Here is a 16,118-nt window from a genome sequence, read left to right on the forward strand (position 1 = left end):
TATTATAATGTATTCATTGACAAGTCCAAATAATTACTTCATCTGTTTGTAGATAGGAAAAAAATTTACATCTCCACATATTCATGGACTAAAGTCTGATGAAACATGTTAACAGAGGAGCATTCATAACCACTCTCGATTTTAGCTCCTCCTCTCACACTCTCTCTCTCCTACACACACACAGAACCAGGAAGTTATTGTCAAATAAAACGAAACTCAGACTGTCTCTCTCTCTGTGTGTGACTTCAGGAAAATGGCTGAGGTCAGTATTTCAGTAGATCAGCTTTCAATGGATCAGTTCATCTGTCCAGTGTGTCTGGATCTTTTAAAGGATCCAGTGACTCTCCCCTGTGGTCACAGTTTCTGTAAGGTGTGTATTAATGGCTGCTGGGATCAGGAGGATCAGAAGGGCGTCTACAGCTGTCCTCAGTGCAGAGACACTTTCACTCCAAGGCCTGTTCTACGCAGAAACAACATGCTGGCTGAAGTGGTGGAGAAACTGAAGAAGAAGACTGAAGTCCAAGCTGCTTCTCCTGCTCACTGTTACACTGGCCCTGGAAATGTGGAGTGTGATTTCTGCACCGGGAGAAAACACAAAGCTGTCAAGTCCTGTCTGACGTGCCTGGCTTCTTACTGTGAAACTCATATTACTCCTCACTATGAGTCTCCTGCATTTAAGACACATAAATTAACAGAAGCTTCATTAAAACTACAAGAGAAGGTCTGCTCTGAACATGATGAAGTGCTGAAGATCTACTGCCGTACTGATCAAACCTGTATTTGCTCCTTGTGCATGTTGGATAAACATAAAGGCCATGACGCTGTAACAGTTTCAGCAGAAAGAGCTGAGAAACAGGTGAGAACTAGAAATTGTTAATATATACCGTATATATGAGCCTATATGGAAGCGTTGCCAGTGTGTGTTAACTGTGTTGACTTCAAACTGTGCATTTGAGTAGCTGGATATGCCAGGTAGAAGAAAAGTTTTCATTAATTTCATAAATGGTAAATTTTACCTCTACAGGACTATGGGAATGATATTATATAATAATATGATGAAATAATATCTTTTGCTCAGTCATTTCACTGCTCGATTCATTTCATCATATTGTATATTTTGTGCTAGAAAAATGATGTCACTCTATACTAGACAATCCTAAGTCCAACTGTGTGTTTAAAAAAAACAGCAAAACAACACATTTTTCCTACTACACTTTTTCTTTTTCTCCATTTTATGCTTCAGTCAGTTATAGAAATTAAGATGCAACATTAAATTTAAATTTAACTTTTATTTGTCACGTACACAGTCATACACAGTACGATATGCAATGAAATGCTTAGACGACCGCCCGTGACCTTAAAAAAAAAAAAAAAAAAAACAGTTAACAAGAAATGAATAGAACAAAATATAAAAAAAACCTTTAAAAATATATAAGAAATATAAAAACTTATCTATACTACAAACTTATCATTAATGGCCGCATTCAGAAAATTTATTTTAATTTGTTTTGGAATAAAAGTGAATGTGTTTGAATAATGATGCATTAAGTGATTTAGAGTTAATCAGGTCAGAATAATCAGATATTTGGATCATAAAGCATGAAGAGTTAGTGCAGTAAAGTGTTCAATACATTTACCATTATACAGACAAAGTCATGTCTCTTAACACCTTTAACTTCTACTTCTAATTCATTAGTCAGTATTTTGCACATGGACTATGAAGTCACAACAGCATTAAACAAAACTGAGTGTTAAATAATAATGTGTGTGCATTATGAAGAGCTTAATAACTGTTTTATCCCCAGACTGAGTTAATGGAGGAGAAGATAAAGTCATGTTTGTCATTGTAGTCTTTTATACAAACCACATGTGGTCAAGTAATCATGGCTTTATGTCTCGACTCTTTAGTTAGATATAAACATGCAGAAAACACGTCAAATATGTGGACATACAACAAGTATGTGTTGTTAATTGATGATATACATATAGACATACAGTATACATAATATCCATTACATTGTTTTATCCTCAGAGTGAGTTAAAGGAGGAGCAGATGAAATCCCAGCAGAGAATCCAGGAGAAGCAGAAGAAGGTGCAGGAGCTGAAACAGGCTGTGAACACTATAAAGGTGAGCAGTGAGTAGAGACAGAGCTGCTCCTAGAAACACACACAACATGGACAACATGGAGTCGTTTAGAGTTGCAGTAAGAGAGAGAATGATAGATGAGCTTTAAATCCTGTGTCTGTCTGTGTGTGTGTGTGTGTGTAACAGCTAAGTGCACAGACAGCAGTGGAGGACAGTGAGAGGATCTTTACTGAGCTGATCAGCTCCATGGAGAAAAAGCGCTCGGAGGTGACGGAGCTGATCAGAGCTCAGGAGAAGACTGAACTGAGTCGAGCTGAACGACTCCTGGAGCAACTGGAGCAGGAGATTGCTGATCTTCAGAGGAGACTCACTGAGCTGGAGCAGCTTTCACACACACACGATCACATCCAGTTCCTCCAGGTAACACTCACTGTCTGATCTACACACACCTGTTCCTCACACACTCTCTAAAAATCTTCCTGTTAATGGAACAGTGAATGTCCTCTGATGTCACAAGTGTGTTTTACATTTAATCTGCTTTCTGTAGGCTTTAGCTTCTGGACGTCACTCTGCTTTATTAATCAGACCAGACATTCAGACATCCAGCATCAGTGTCCATCAACATCTCTCATTTGATGGAGTGAGGAATTCTCTCTCAGATCTAAAGAAGAGACTCGAGGAATTCTGTGAGGAGGAATTCAACAAAATCCCTCCACATGGTAAGAGGAGCTGTTCCTGCTGGAGAAACACAATGATGGACGTCTTTACTCATTCCAAGTCTTATTTCTTAGCAATGCTCCTGCTGACCCTATATAAATACTGATTTAAAATGAATAAACTGACTGCATCACTTTAAACTGTTTCCATCTTTTACAACCTGATGATGCTTTTTGTCTTCATTTCCATTTTTCTCTCCACAGCTGCAGCAGTTGAGATCTTTTCACCACCAGAGACACAGAGCAGAGAAGATTTTTTGAAATGTACACACACACACACAGGTTTATTAGGTCTATAGTGTTCTGTTTTCTTTAAAAGCAGTTTAGACAATATTAAATACACAAAGGTCATTTGCAGGAATGTTGTGTAATTTAAAATGTAAATTTAATTATTATTAATTAGTATTAGTGAGAGTAAAAAAGAGAGAGTGAAAAAGAAACAGATATACTGTATATACACAGTGGGGGTAATAAGTATTTGTTCCCTTACAGATTTTCTATGTTTATGGTAAAGGACTGAGACAGGATATCAACCAAAAATCCAGAAAAAGCACTTTATACAAATGTTATGAATTAAGTTGCATTTCCCTGTGAGTATTTGATCCCCTACCAACCAACAATAATTCTGCCTCTCGCAGACTGGTTATGTGCTCTTGTGGTAGACATATTAATTTAAGACATATTAACAACAATGTGGTATGTGTATAAAAGCCACAAAAATACACAAAATCTCTATCTTCCATTCAAACCTCACCACCATCGGCAAGACCAAAGAGCTGTCAAAGCGAGTCAGAAACAGGATATTAGACCTGCACAAGGCTGGAATGGGCTAAAAGACCTTTAGCTAGAAGCTTGGTGAAAAGGAGACAACTGCTGGAGCGATTATTTACAAATGGAAGAAATACAAAGTAACCATTAATGGCTCTATATGCAAGATTTCACCTCATGGAGTAAAAATAATGAGAAAAATGAGGTACCAGCCCAGGACTACACGGGAGGAGCTTGTAAATGATCTCAAGGCAGTTACATTTTACATTTAGGCATTTGGCAGATGCTCTTATCCAGAGCGACTTACAAAAAGTGCTTTAAAGTCTACATCATTGGATACATACTTACACTGGGTTAACTAGGTTAATAACTAAGTGCCATTAGTCCAACACAACTGGGAAGAGGGTTTTTTTGTTTTTTTCAGCACAGCAAGGCTTCCCCTCCTCAGGAAGACACATGTACAGGCCCGTTCGAGGTTTGCCAATGAACAGAGAAAGATTGGGATAAACTGCTGTGGTCAGATGAGACCAAAATTTAGCTCTTTTTCATCAACTCTACTTGCTGTTTTCAGAGGAAGAAAAATGCTGACTATGACACTAAGAACACCACAGTCCCTACAGTCAAGCACGGAGGTGGAAACATTATGTTTTGGGGCTTTTTCTTTGCTAAAGGTACAGATTGACTTTGCTGCACTGAGGGGTCAATGGATGAGGCCATGTGTTGTAAAATTTTGGATGAGAACCTCCTGAAAATGGGTTGTGGATGGGTCTTCCAGCATGAAAATAACCCCAAACATGCTGCCAAGGCAACTAAGGAGGCTTAAGAATAAGGTCATGGAGTGATCTAGCCAATCTTCAGACCTTAATCCAATAGAAAATTCACGGAGAGAGCTGTAACTTTGAGTTGCCAAGCAACATGCAAGAATCTGTTGGGGATCAAATATTTATTTCCCCCACTGTATGTATATATATATATATATATATATATATATATTTATTGTTACACTTGTCTCTGGTCTAGGGTCAGAGAGGAGGTAACAAAGAAATCGACAAAAGCAAACTCTTAGGGAAAAAAAAGCAATATCAAACAAATTAACTGTTTCTCCCCAGTTCCAGCACTCCAGCAAAAGACCACACTAACTTGGTAAATAACAAAAGAGAGTTTTATTTAAGAAGTTCAATGATGAAGGGGAGCAAATCATACTTCAGGAGGGGAACCAGGCCAAAAATAACAAACATAACAGAGCTAACTTAACAGAGGGACACTATCTAGTCTCACAAAGAAATTAAAACAAACAACAGAAGTCTTACCTTACTCCCTTTCTAACCAAAAACAGGAGAAAACTTGGGTCAAAAGCAAATGGCGTCCACCTCCCTACTGCTCCAACAAAGTAAACCAGTTTAATATTATAAAGAGAAGTCTTAGATTTTTGGCAATCTTTGGTAAGGTCATACAGAGTGAAATTAAAACAAGGACACTGCAACACCTCTAGAAGTCCCAACGCAGGGGAACACACAAACAACAAACCAACCAATAGCACGCACACTAAGCTCAGGAGCAGGAGAAGAAACAGTCTCTGGTGGCGGGGCGGCACAGAGTAGGCAGGAGAGAGCGCTTCACACAAAGTCTCCAGCTTTATTTCCAAAGTCTCTTCTTCAGTAGCCAATCAGGAATCAGGACAAGCCAATGGTGGATGATGGCAATTACCAACAGCTGAACTTCATTAAGCTTTGCAGTAAGGTGGACGAGAGAAAAGAGAATGAGAGAGAAAACCAAAACACGGCAAAACTCAGATTACATATACACACAATATTACAAATAAAAATAATTACGTCTTGGAACGTAACAATATATATATATATACAGTCGTGGCCAAAAGTGGGCATGCTCTCAATAAACTTCTGGGCCAAATCCTGACTGATAGCAACCCATTCTTTCATAATCACATCTTGGAGTTTGTTATAATTAGTGGGTTTTTGTTTGTCCACCTTAAGGATTGACCACAAGTTCTCAATATGATTAAGATCTGGGGAGTTTCCAAGCCATGGACCCAAAATTTAAAAGTTTTGGTCCCCGAACAACTTAGTTATTACTTTTGCCTTACTTTTGCCCAATGGTGCTCCATCATGCTGGAAAATGCATTGTTCTTAACCAAACTGTTGTTGGATTGTTGGAAGAAGTTACTGTTGGAGGTTGTTTTGGTACCATCCACTGCAGATGCGCTCACAACTGCCTGGTGTCATTCCTTAGCAAGCTCTGCACTGTTGGCACTCCGATCCCGCAGCTGAATTCTCTTTAGGAGACGATCCTGGCGCTTGCTGGACTTTCTTGGACGCTCTGAAGCCTTCTTAACAAGAATTGAACCTCTTTCCTTGAAGTTCTTGATGATCCTATAAATTTTTGATTTAGGTGCAATCTTAGTAGCCACAATATCCTTGTCTGTGAAGTAATTTTTATGCAACGCAATGATGGCTGCACGCGTTTCTTTGCAGGTCACTATCGTTAACAATGCAAGAACAATGATTTCAAGCATCACCCTCCTTTTACCATGTCAAGTTTGCCATTCTAACCCAATCAGCCTGACATAATAATCTCCAGCCTTGTGCTTGTCAACATTCTTATCTGACTTAATAAGACGATTACTGAAATAATCTCAGCAGGTCCTTTAATGACAGCAATGAAATGCAGTGGAAATGTTTTTTTGGGATTAAGTTAATTTTCATGGCAAAGAAGGACTATGCAATTCATTTGATCACTCATCATAATATTCTGGAGGATATGCAAATTCCTATATAAAAACTTAAGCAGAAACTTTTTAAATTTTCAATATTTATGTAATTCAAATTTTTTTTGGCCACGACTATATATATATATATATATATATATATATATATAATGGATGTTAATAAAGAACGTCTCGGGTTACTTTGCTGTAACCCTGTTCCCTGAAAAGGCGGGAACGAGATGCTGCGTGAAAACGCTATGGGAACATCTTGTCATGTTGCTGGTTGTGAAGCATGTGTGTACCAAACACGCCAAATTTTTGGCTTTTATAACCTCGGTCAGGTGACGTCATCTGATAGGACGCACCTGCAGGTTATAAATAGGAATGAACCGGAAACATTCCTCAGATTGATTTGTCTGAACGGACGTCCGGTCACATAGACAGTGCGGCATTGGGACGCAGCATCTCGTTCCCGCCTTTTTAGGGAACAGGGTTACAGCAAAGTAACCCGAGACGTTCCCTTTCAAAGGCTACACTCGATGCTGCGTGAAAACGCTATGGGAACGAGAATGCCAACGCCGCCGCACTGCAAGTGTCTGGACTCCAAGGTTGTGTAGCGTGTGCGCACAAGGCCGAGAAGGTCTCAGAACTATGTCTGGGTAGCTGACTCAAGGACCCGTGGGCCCGGAGTAGCATGAACATCCAAACTATAAATGTAATAAATGTGTGCGGAGAGGACAACCCTCCGTGTCACACACTTGCTGCAGAAGAATACCTCTTGATAGTGCAATAGATGGGGCGATCCCCCTGGTTGAATGAGCCCTGATTCCTAGAGGCGAAGTGAGCCCATGCGCCTCATAGGAGAGGGCAATAGCCCAGTGTAGTGGGGGCCACCCCTGTTGCGGCCCCAGACCATGTAAAAGCTGCTTTGACTTACGCCACTAGCTGATGCGGTGGACGTAAATCTGAAGAGCACGTACTGGACAAAGTAAGTGAAGTCTCTCCTGCTCCGAAGCTGTAAAGGCGGAGGCCAGAAGGCTTCAAAACAATAGGATGCATATTGGCAAATGTGTGCGGAGAGGACCAACCCTCTGCGTCACAGACTTGCTGCAAGGGAATACCTCTTGCTAGTGCAATTGATGAGGCAATTCCCCTGGTTGAATGAACCCTGATTCCTAGAGGCGAAGTGAGCCCACGCGCCTCATAGGAGAGGGCAATAGCATCTCTCACGCCGCTTGCGGCTTTAAAACATGTAAAAGCTGCTCTGACTTACGCCACTGGCTAATGCGGTGGACGTAAATCTGAAGAGCACGTACTGGACACAGTAAGTGAAGTCTCTCCTGCTCCGAAGCTGTAAAGGCGGAGGACAGAAGGCCTCAAAACAATAGGATGCATATTGGCAAATGTGTGCGGAGAGGACCAACCCTCCGCATCACAGACTTGCTGCAAAGGAATACCTCTTGCTAGTGCAATTAATGAGGCGATTCCCCTGGTTGAATAAACCCTGATTCCTAGAGGCGAAGTAAACCCACGCGCCTCATAGGAGAGGGCAATAGCATCTCTCACACAGCTTGCGGCTTCAAAACATGTAAAAGCTGCTCTGACTTACGCCACTGGCTAATGCGGTGGACGTAAATCTGAAGAGCATGTACTGGACACAGTAAGTGAAGTCTCTCCTGCTCCGAAGCTGTAAAGGCGGAGGACAGAAGGCTTCAAAACAATAGGATGCATGTTGGCAAATGTGTGCGGAGAGGACCAACCCTCCACGTCACATACTTGCTGCAAGGGAATACCTCTTGTTAGTGCAATTGATGAGGCGATTCCCCTGGTTGAATAAGCCCTGATTCCTAGAGGCGAAGTGAGCCCACGCGCCTCATAGGAGAGGGCAATAGCTGTCCGATCCTCTTAGAGAGGTAACACCATTTAGAAAAACCATCTTAGAACAGTCTTAATTACGCTGGCTGGAAGACCAGCTTGACTTAGAGTCAGAGAGTAGTGAAGGGGACATTTGCTGATCTTGGGAGGCAAAGAGGTCCACCTACGCTACATGAAATTTTCCCAGAATGTAAATCGCCCTGAGGGACAGGAATCTGGTGCACTAGCTATTTAGCGGCGCGAGCACAGTCCGCCCTGGCGATTAATATATGAGACTGCCATAGTGTTGTTCACCAGCACTAGGACATGGTAGTCTCAACTGCTGGAGGAAGTGCTTTAGGGCATAAAATAGAGCCATGATTTTGAGGCAATTTATGTGCCGCGCAAAATGATGGCCTCTCCAGCTCCCTTGGGCTGGACGGTCATTTAAACACCGCACCCCAGCCCATGAGGGAAGCGTCTGTCGTTAGCATCTGCGACGACAAGACGAACTTAGAGTGGGACCCAGAGTCAGAAACCGGGGTCTGAACCACATAGGAAGGGTACGAAGCACCTGGCGTGTAGCCCTTATTGGGGATTGGCCCTAGAGTAAAATCCCCTGGTTCTTAGCCACAACTGAAATGCTCTCATGTGCAGAAGGTCCAAAGGTGTCACCGTGGATACAGCTGCCATGAGAGCTAAGATCTCAGAAAGTGATGGTCACTTTCTGGTCTAGCTTGATTTCCTTGACGGTGTTGAGAATGGATTCGACACGAGCTGTGCCCGCTTACGCTCAAATTCCATGTGACACCCAAAAATGTTGTCCTCTAAACAGGAAAGAGCATGCTTTCATGGCATTGAATCTCAATCCTAGGAAACAAAGATTAGCTAGAACGACATGCTGATTTCGAAGCGCTAGCTACTGAGACTAGGCCAGCCAGTCATGTAATTCAATACGGATGCTCTGGAGTCGTAAGAGCCAGAACTACATCCATGTATTTTGTGTATGTGCGGGTAAAAAAGCTAGACCAAATGGAAGGACCCGATACTGGTAAGCTTCGCCCCCGAAAGCGAACCTCAGGAACCTCCTGTGTTGTGGCAATATTTCCATTGATTTATTTTTAGATAGCGGTAAAGCCCGCAAAGTCTAAAAAATTGGACGTAGCCCCCCGTTCCTCTTGCACTTTCAGGTTTCATGGAAGTGGAGACCACGCCATTGAAACGCAGAGGGTGATGTGAGAACTGAATCCTGTAGTTTCTTTGTACAGTGTTTAGTACCCAAGGAGATATACTTGGCAGTAGCTTCCATGCTGCCAGTTTCTCAGAAAGAGGCAAAGCTCAGCGGCTTGGTTAAACGGGGGGGATGTTAGATGTTCGGTTCCTGAAACACGGCAGGAATAACCCGAAGAACTAACATTTTATTGGAGACTGGAGTTGCCCGAAACACCAGTGGTGGCGGAGCAAGAACACCGATCTCCTGGGGGTGCCAGGGAGAACACTTCATTCTTTAAAAGGAATTCTGCGTGCCTCTCCCCATTGGGGGGCCACCCCCCACGGTCCTGGGCACATGAACCTCAGGGCTTCTTTGTGAAGACAATATTTTTGAGGCGGATTGCGTGACGCACCCCAATCTTGCGAGGGGGTGCCCAGCTCAAAAACACTCTCCTTGTGTGTTTCATGCCTTGCAACAGTCAGACCCGGTCGAGACTGGGTGGCCGACAGTCCCGACTCTTGAGCAAGGCGGGGAAGGAATTTCCCGAAGGCTTGTTATAAAACTTCGCCTCATGAACCTAGTGGCGACCGAGTTAACGACATCGCCAAGTAGGCCGGGAGGCGAGATGGGGCATCTAGGAGGAATACACGATCCTTCTTCTTAATGCCCCTGAGATTCAACCACAAGTGCCTCTCCGCGGAGACCATAGCAGCCATAAAACGGCCGATAGCACAAGCCGTCTGCTTTGTTGCACGAAGAGACAAGTCTGTGGCCCGGCGTAAATCCAATACGCCTTACCTTGCAGAGCCCCGCCAGTACTCAAGTCTCTCAGCAGGTCAGCCTGGTAGACGTGCAAAACCGCCATGGTGTGCAGTGCGCCAACCTGACCTGCTGCCTGAAAAGCTTTTCCCTCCAGGGAAGATAAAAAGTCTACACAGCTTGAAAGGAAATAATAGCTTTTCAGGAAGGATGATGTCCCAGAAGAGAGATAGCCTGGAAGCGTCTCTTCTATCTGGGTGTCATCATATAACTCCGCGTTTCTACCTCAATTATATTTAAATAAATAAATAAGTTGATGGCAGGAAAACACGGGATGAATACAGCTTACTCCATGAAAGGGTTAACTCATATGGAGATTGCTAAGAACAGGGGAGAGAGCGTCGTTGAGGCTCCGCCCCCCCGCCACCCGACAGAACCTGCCGTCTATGTTTTTATTTTTATTATTTTTAATTACCATCTCCGCGGAAGCAAGAAAGGATGTTTATCCTTGCCCATTCACAAGAAGCGCCAGGGCGCGCTTGCGAGCGGACAGAGGGATTTCCCGATCCGATGAGAACGCGAAAGAAAGGAGTTTTAAATCCGTCTCTCACTGCTCTGCCGGATGCACGAGTTTAAGCCCCAGGAATGCGCGGCGGCTCGAAGAATCTCAAGGAATGCGAGGCGCGCGCGTAGCACTTAATCGAAGCAGTAAAGTGTAGAGATCGCCCTCCGATATGGATTATACACACGGAGGGACATCTCGTTTAAACTCTGCCATTATCAGTGAGTTAAACACTTATTTTTGCTGGTTAGACACACACGCTCACAACTAGGTGAAGACAAGAATCTGAGGAATGTTTCCGGTTCACTCCTATTTATAACCTGCAGGTGCGTCCTATCAGATGACGTCACCTGACCGAGGTTATAAAAGCCAAAAATTTGGCGTGTTTGGTACACACATGCTTCACAACCGGCAACATGACAAGATGTTCCCATAGCGTTTTCACGCAGCATCGAGTGTAGCCTTTGAAAGGGAACTATATCTTCCATTAGAAGAATAGAAAATACTAAATACTGACACATTGAAATAAATAGCAGCTTTTTATTTCTTAAATTAAAATTTGAATTAACATTGAGACATTTCTCTCTCAGATATTAGTGCACACAGACAGCTGTCTCACTCTTCACATGAATATACAGTATTCTGTGAATTAAACCCAACATGTTCACATTGTTCAGTTTGTTCTTCTCTTTTATTTTAGATTTCTGTTTTCTGACTCTGGATCCCAACACGACACATCGTAACTTCATACTGTCTGAGAAGAACAGAGTGGTGAGATACAGTAGGAAAGAGCAGCGGTACTCTGATCATCCAGAGAGATTTAATTACTGGTATCAGGTGTTGTGTAAGGAGAGTATGTGTGGAGTGGAGTGGTCGTTATGTGTCCATATCAGTCTCATATAAAGACATCAGCAGGAAAGGACACGGTAATGAGTGTGGGTTTGGACGCAACAATCAGTCCTGGAGTCTGTGGTGTCGTTCTTCTGCTTCTGTCTATTTCTATCACAACAACATTAAGACTGATCTCAGAGCTCCATCATCCTCCAGAATAGGAGTGTATCTGGATCACAGTGCAGGAACTCTGTCCTTCTACAGCGTCTCTGACACGATGAAGCTCCTCCACAGAGTCCACACCACATTCACTCAGCCTCTGTGTGCTGGGTTTGGGCCCTTCTTTTGTTTTGACTCTACTGTGAGATTGTGTGATCCAGCATAAAGTGTGTAGTGTTTTGTGTAAAATTCCTGCACATTGTTACATTGTTGCTCAGTCATCTGTCTCACAATCCAGCTGCACAAACAGCTCAGTAATTTAACACAGCAACAATTAAAGAGTGAATATTAACACTGAATATAGTTACATTAAAAATAAACAGATGTATTATTCAATGTATTAAATGTATTATTATAAAGTTGTATCTGTGTGAAGAGCCGTGGTGAGATTCGGCACATCAGACGTCACTTTAGAATAACTTTATATTTACTATTATTGAAAGTAGATGTTTAAAACTGACCACACACACACATACACACACACACACACACACACACACAGCTGAAAATATTATGAAAAAGACTTTTTTTATGTTATTCTGTTAAAATAAAGTTAAAAAATATCAAAAGTATTTTTTTGTAATGTGGTGAATTTTTACTGCTTCTAAATAAATTTCTTTATACCGCGTGTATGTAACACCTGTGTAAACACAGACTTGTATTATTATGAGTAATATTTCAGGGAATCAGAACAGACACAAGTGCAGGTCTCCTTCAATCTTTTATTTGTTGCAGAGATTCAGGCAGAAAAACAAAACAAAAATTATGATAATAAAAATAATAAATTAACGGGAGGTAAAAAAAACTGAACCGGAGGATACTGGCTTGGAGCCAAAATAAACTACACAGAAAGGACTAGACAGGACATGAAACAGGAAGGCAATATGGCTAGCAACACAGAACAACGATCTGACACAGGACAACGGACAAGAGGGAATAAATAGGGTGAATGATTACTACAAAAACAAGATGGACAGGTGAGGGAAATCATCTTGATAGAGTGATAAAGAGGAAGTGGGAGGGATGGTGGTGATGTCAGAGATGCGGGCACATGGCGAATGATCAAAACAAACGGCATGTGCTTGAATAGACATGTAAACAACACGAGGAGAGGGGAAGAAAAAAAAAGATAAAAATCTTAATGATCAGACCAGGGGTTTGACAGTCCCCGCCCCCCCGAGGGAGAGGCTCACCTCATCATTGACGGAGCTCCTGATCCAGAACATCCCGGGCTGGAATCCAACTTCTCTCCTCTGGACCATAGCCCTCCCAGTCCACTAAGTACTGAAAACCCCGACCCCTGCGACGGATGTCCAGCCACCTCCTAACAGTGTATACTGGGGAGCCATCCACTAGACGGGGGGGAGTCAGAGCAGAAGGGGCAAGAGGGGAGGAATACACAGGTTTAACCCTAGAAACATGAAATACTGGGTGTACCCGACCAAGCATACTCCTTGTATGAGTATTGTGGGCATACTCTACCCAGGACAGCTGTTGACACCAGGGGGTCGGATTGTGGGATGCCAGGCAGCGGAGAGCACGTTCCAAATCCTGGTTAGCCCGCTCAGACTGCCCATTGGTCTGGGGATGGAATCCAGATGACAGACTCGTTGAGGCCCCGACCTGTCTACAAAATTCCTTTCAAAACCGAGAGACGAACTATGGGGCCCTATCGGAGACCTTGTCTACTGGAAGACCATGCATCCAGAATACTTGGTCAACCACCACCTGAGCAGTCTCTTTGGCGGAGGGGAGCTTGGGAAGAGGGATGAAATAAGGTGCTTTGGAGAAGCAGTCCACTACCGTGAGAATGACGGTGTTGCCCCTTGACTTGGGGAGACCAGCGACAAAATCAAGAGCTAGATGTGACCACATGCGGGCAGGGATGGGTAATGGGCGAAGCAGACCAACGGGAGACGAAGGTGAACTCTTGTTCTGGGCGCAAACTGAGCAAGCTGCCACGAACTGCCTGACATCCTTGGTCATGGAAGGCCACTTGCCCGCTGCACTTACGCAGGGCCTCCTAAACCTCCCTCTCGACATCCCATGAGAGTGCGGCCACCACCACGCCCTTGGGCAGGATGGTGTCGATAGAGGCCTCCTTCAGGCGAGAAAGGGAGTCTGGTTTGGTGTTTTTAGACCCATGCCTGTAGGAGAGTGTAAAATTAAAACAGCTAAACAAAAGGGACCAGCGGGCCTGTCTAGAATTTAGTCTCCTGGCCGAATTGATATATTCAAAATTTTTGTGGTCGGTCCAGACCATGAATGGTTGGACTGCGCCCTCCAGCCAGTGATGCCACTCACCCAAAGCCAGTCTGACTGCCAACAACTCCCGATTACCTACAGTATTTCATAATTCCGCTCAGTGGGGCTCGGGCGGTGAGAGAAGAATGCGCACGGATTCACTTTCCCATCCCGAAGAGAGCGTTGTGACAAGACCGCACCAACTCCAACATCTGAAGCATCCACCTCAACAATAAACTGTTGTTCAGCATCTGGAGTAGACTAGACAGGAGCAAAGACAAACTGGGACTTTAATTTATCAAAGGCCTCCTGGGCCTCAATACTCTATTTATAACAGTACCTTTGGAGAAGTGAGCGCTGTTAAGGGTGCAGCCATCTGACTGAAGTTCCGGATGAAACGCCGATAAAAGTTGGCGAACGCCAGGAACCGCTGCAGAGCCTTCCGAAAGTCAGGAGCTGGCCACTTAGCTACCGCCCTTATCTTAGCAGGGTCGGCTATGATCTCACCCGCCGAAATCATGAACCCCAAGAACAAAAACGACCTTGCATGGAAGACGCAACTCTCCACTTTCACGAATAGTTGGTTTTCCAAAAGCTGTTGCAACACCTGGCGGACATGCCAAGTGTGTACCTGCAAAGAGGGAGAAAATATCAGAATGTCATCTAGGTACACAAAGACAAATTCATTGACCAGGGCCTAGAAGACAGCAGGAGCATTGGTCAGACCAAACGGAAGGACCAGGTTCCTGACAAAGAAGAACCCCACACCCACAGGAGAGGAGGAGGGACGGATGAGGCCAGCTTTGAGGGACTCGTTAATATATGTGTCCATGGCCTCTCTTTCCGGACCTGAAAGGGAATATAAGTGACCCTTGGGCGGAGAAGTGCCTGGAAGGAGCTCAATGGCACAGTCTTAAGAGCGATGAGAAGGCAAGGACATGGCCCGGGATTTGCTGAACACCAGCCGCAGGTTGTGGTACTCCGCCGTGACCCTAGACAGATCAGCAATCTCCACCTGCAACACAGGACAAAAAGACAATTTTGGCTTCAAGACAAGACAGAATTTCCAGACCAATCAACATGAGGGCCATGTTGTACCAACCAGGGGTGCCCCAACACTATAGGAGCACTAGGGGAGTCCAGAAGGTACAACGTGGTTTCCTCACAATGATTGCCTGAGACTACTAAGCTAACCTTGGGTGTCTGGTGAGAGACAGTAGTAATTAAAATCCCATTTAGGGATCGGGCATGGATAGGTTCAGGCAAGGGAAAAGCTGGAATACCCAAACGTGCAGCTATCGAGCTGTCTATGAAATTATTCTCAGCCCCTGAATCGACCAAGGCTGAGCACGACTGTGAAGTCTCCCCATACTGAACTAAGACAAAGTGCGAAAGAAGGGGGATTGTGAAAAAGAAATAGCGCTCACCCGGATCCCCCGCTTCACTGGTGAGCCTTGGCTTTTGCTGGGCAGGCTGCGGCAGAGTGGCCTGGCTTGCCACAATAGAGGCACAGACCTTTGATCAGACGCAGTTGTTTCTCCTGGGGTGTTAGATTGAGGCGTCCCACCTGCATGGGTTCAGGTTCTGGCAGGTCAACGGTCGCCAAGGGAAAGTGAGGACCCTGCACCCTGCTAGAGGGACGGATCATTCGGCGCTAGTGCCGACGACAGAGACGAGCCTCGATGCGGAGTGCCAGGTCGATGAGGGCCTCAAGGTCGCGGGGCAAGTCATGAGTGGCCAGTTCGTCCTGTATTTCCTCCTCGAGCCCTGCCCGGAACATTGCCTGACAGGCTGCCTCATTCCAGTCACAGGAGGCTGCTAAGGTATTAAACTGAATGGCAAACTCCGTGACTAAGCGACCTGCCTGATGAAGCCGTGCGAGCTTGTCCGCTGCCTCCTGTCCTCTGACGGACCGGTCAAAAAGCCTCAATATCTCCTATCGAAGCTCGTTAAATGAGTCACAACACGGGGCTCTGGACTCCTAAACAGAAGTCCCCCATTCACAAGCTTTGTCCGTAAGAAGAGTCAAGACAAGTGCCACCCTTGTCTCTTCTGCCGCGAACACTACAGAGCATTGTGTCAGGAAGGCTTGGCAGGAGTTAGGGTCCCCGTCATAGGGAGGTGGGTTGTTGCAGCAGTGT

The 16,118-nt window shown here is 44.4% G+C and overlaps 1 protein-coding gene across 1 annotated transcript; it reads left to right on the forward strand.

Moving 5' to 3' along the window:
• The first annotated feature begins 253 nt into the window (after window positions 1-253).
• Window positions 254-13,335, forward strand: LOC128541239 (E3 ubiquitin/ISG15 ligase TRIM25-like). Its single transcript, XM_053511583.1, has 5 exons — window positions 254-856; window positions 2,033-2,128; window positions 2,273-2,503; window positions 2,634-2,805; window positions 13,220-13,335. The coding sequence occupies exons 1-5, from the start codon at window positions 254-256 to the stop codon at window positions 13,333-13,335; spliced, it is 1,218 nt and encodes a 405-aa protein (XP_053367558.1).
• The last annotated feature ends 2,783 nt before the right edge of the window (window positions 13,336-16,118 follow it).

This window comes from Clarias gariepinus, chromosome 2, assembly GCF_024256425.1.
Source record: "Clarias gariepinus isolate MV-2021 ecotype Netherlands chromosome 2, CGAR_prim_01v2, whole genome shotgun sequence".
NCBI classification, from domain to species: Eukaryota; Metazoa; Chordata; class Actinopteri; order Siluriformes; family Clariidae; genus Clarias; species Clarias gariepinus.

Excerpts from the sequence above, each read along its gene's own strand:
- LOC128541239 (XM_053511583.1), top strand. The coding sequence starts at position 254 with ATGGCTGAGGTCAGTATTTCAGTAGATCAGCTTTCAATGGATCAGTTC. Across the intron at positions 2,129-2,272 it reads AGGCTGTGAACACTATAAAG|CTAAGTGCACAGACAGCAGT; the intron begins GTGAGCAGTGAG and ends TGTGTGTAACAG. Across the intron at positions 2,504-2,633 it reads ACGATCACATCCAGTTCCTC|GCTTTAGCTTCTGGACGTCA; the intron begins CAGGTAACACTC and ends TGCTTTCTGTAG.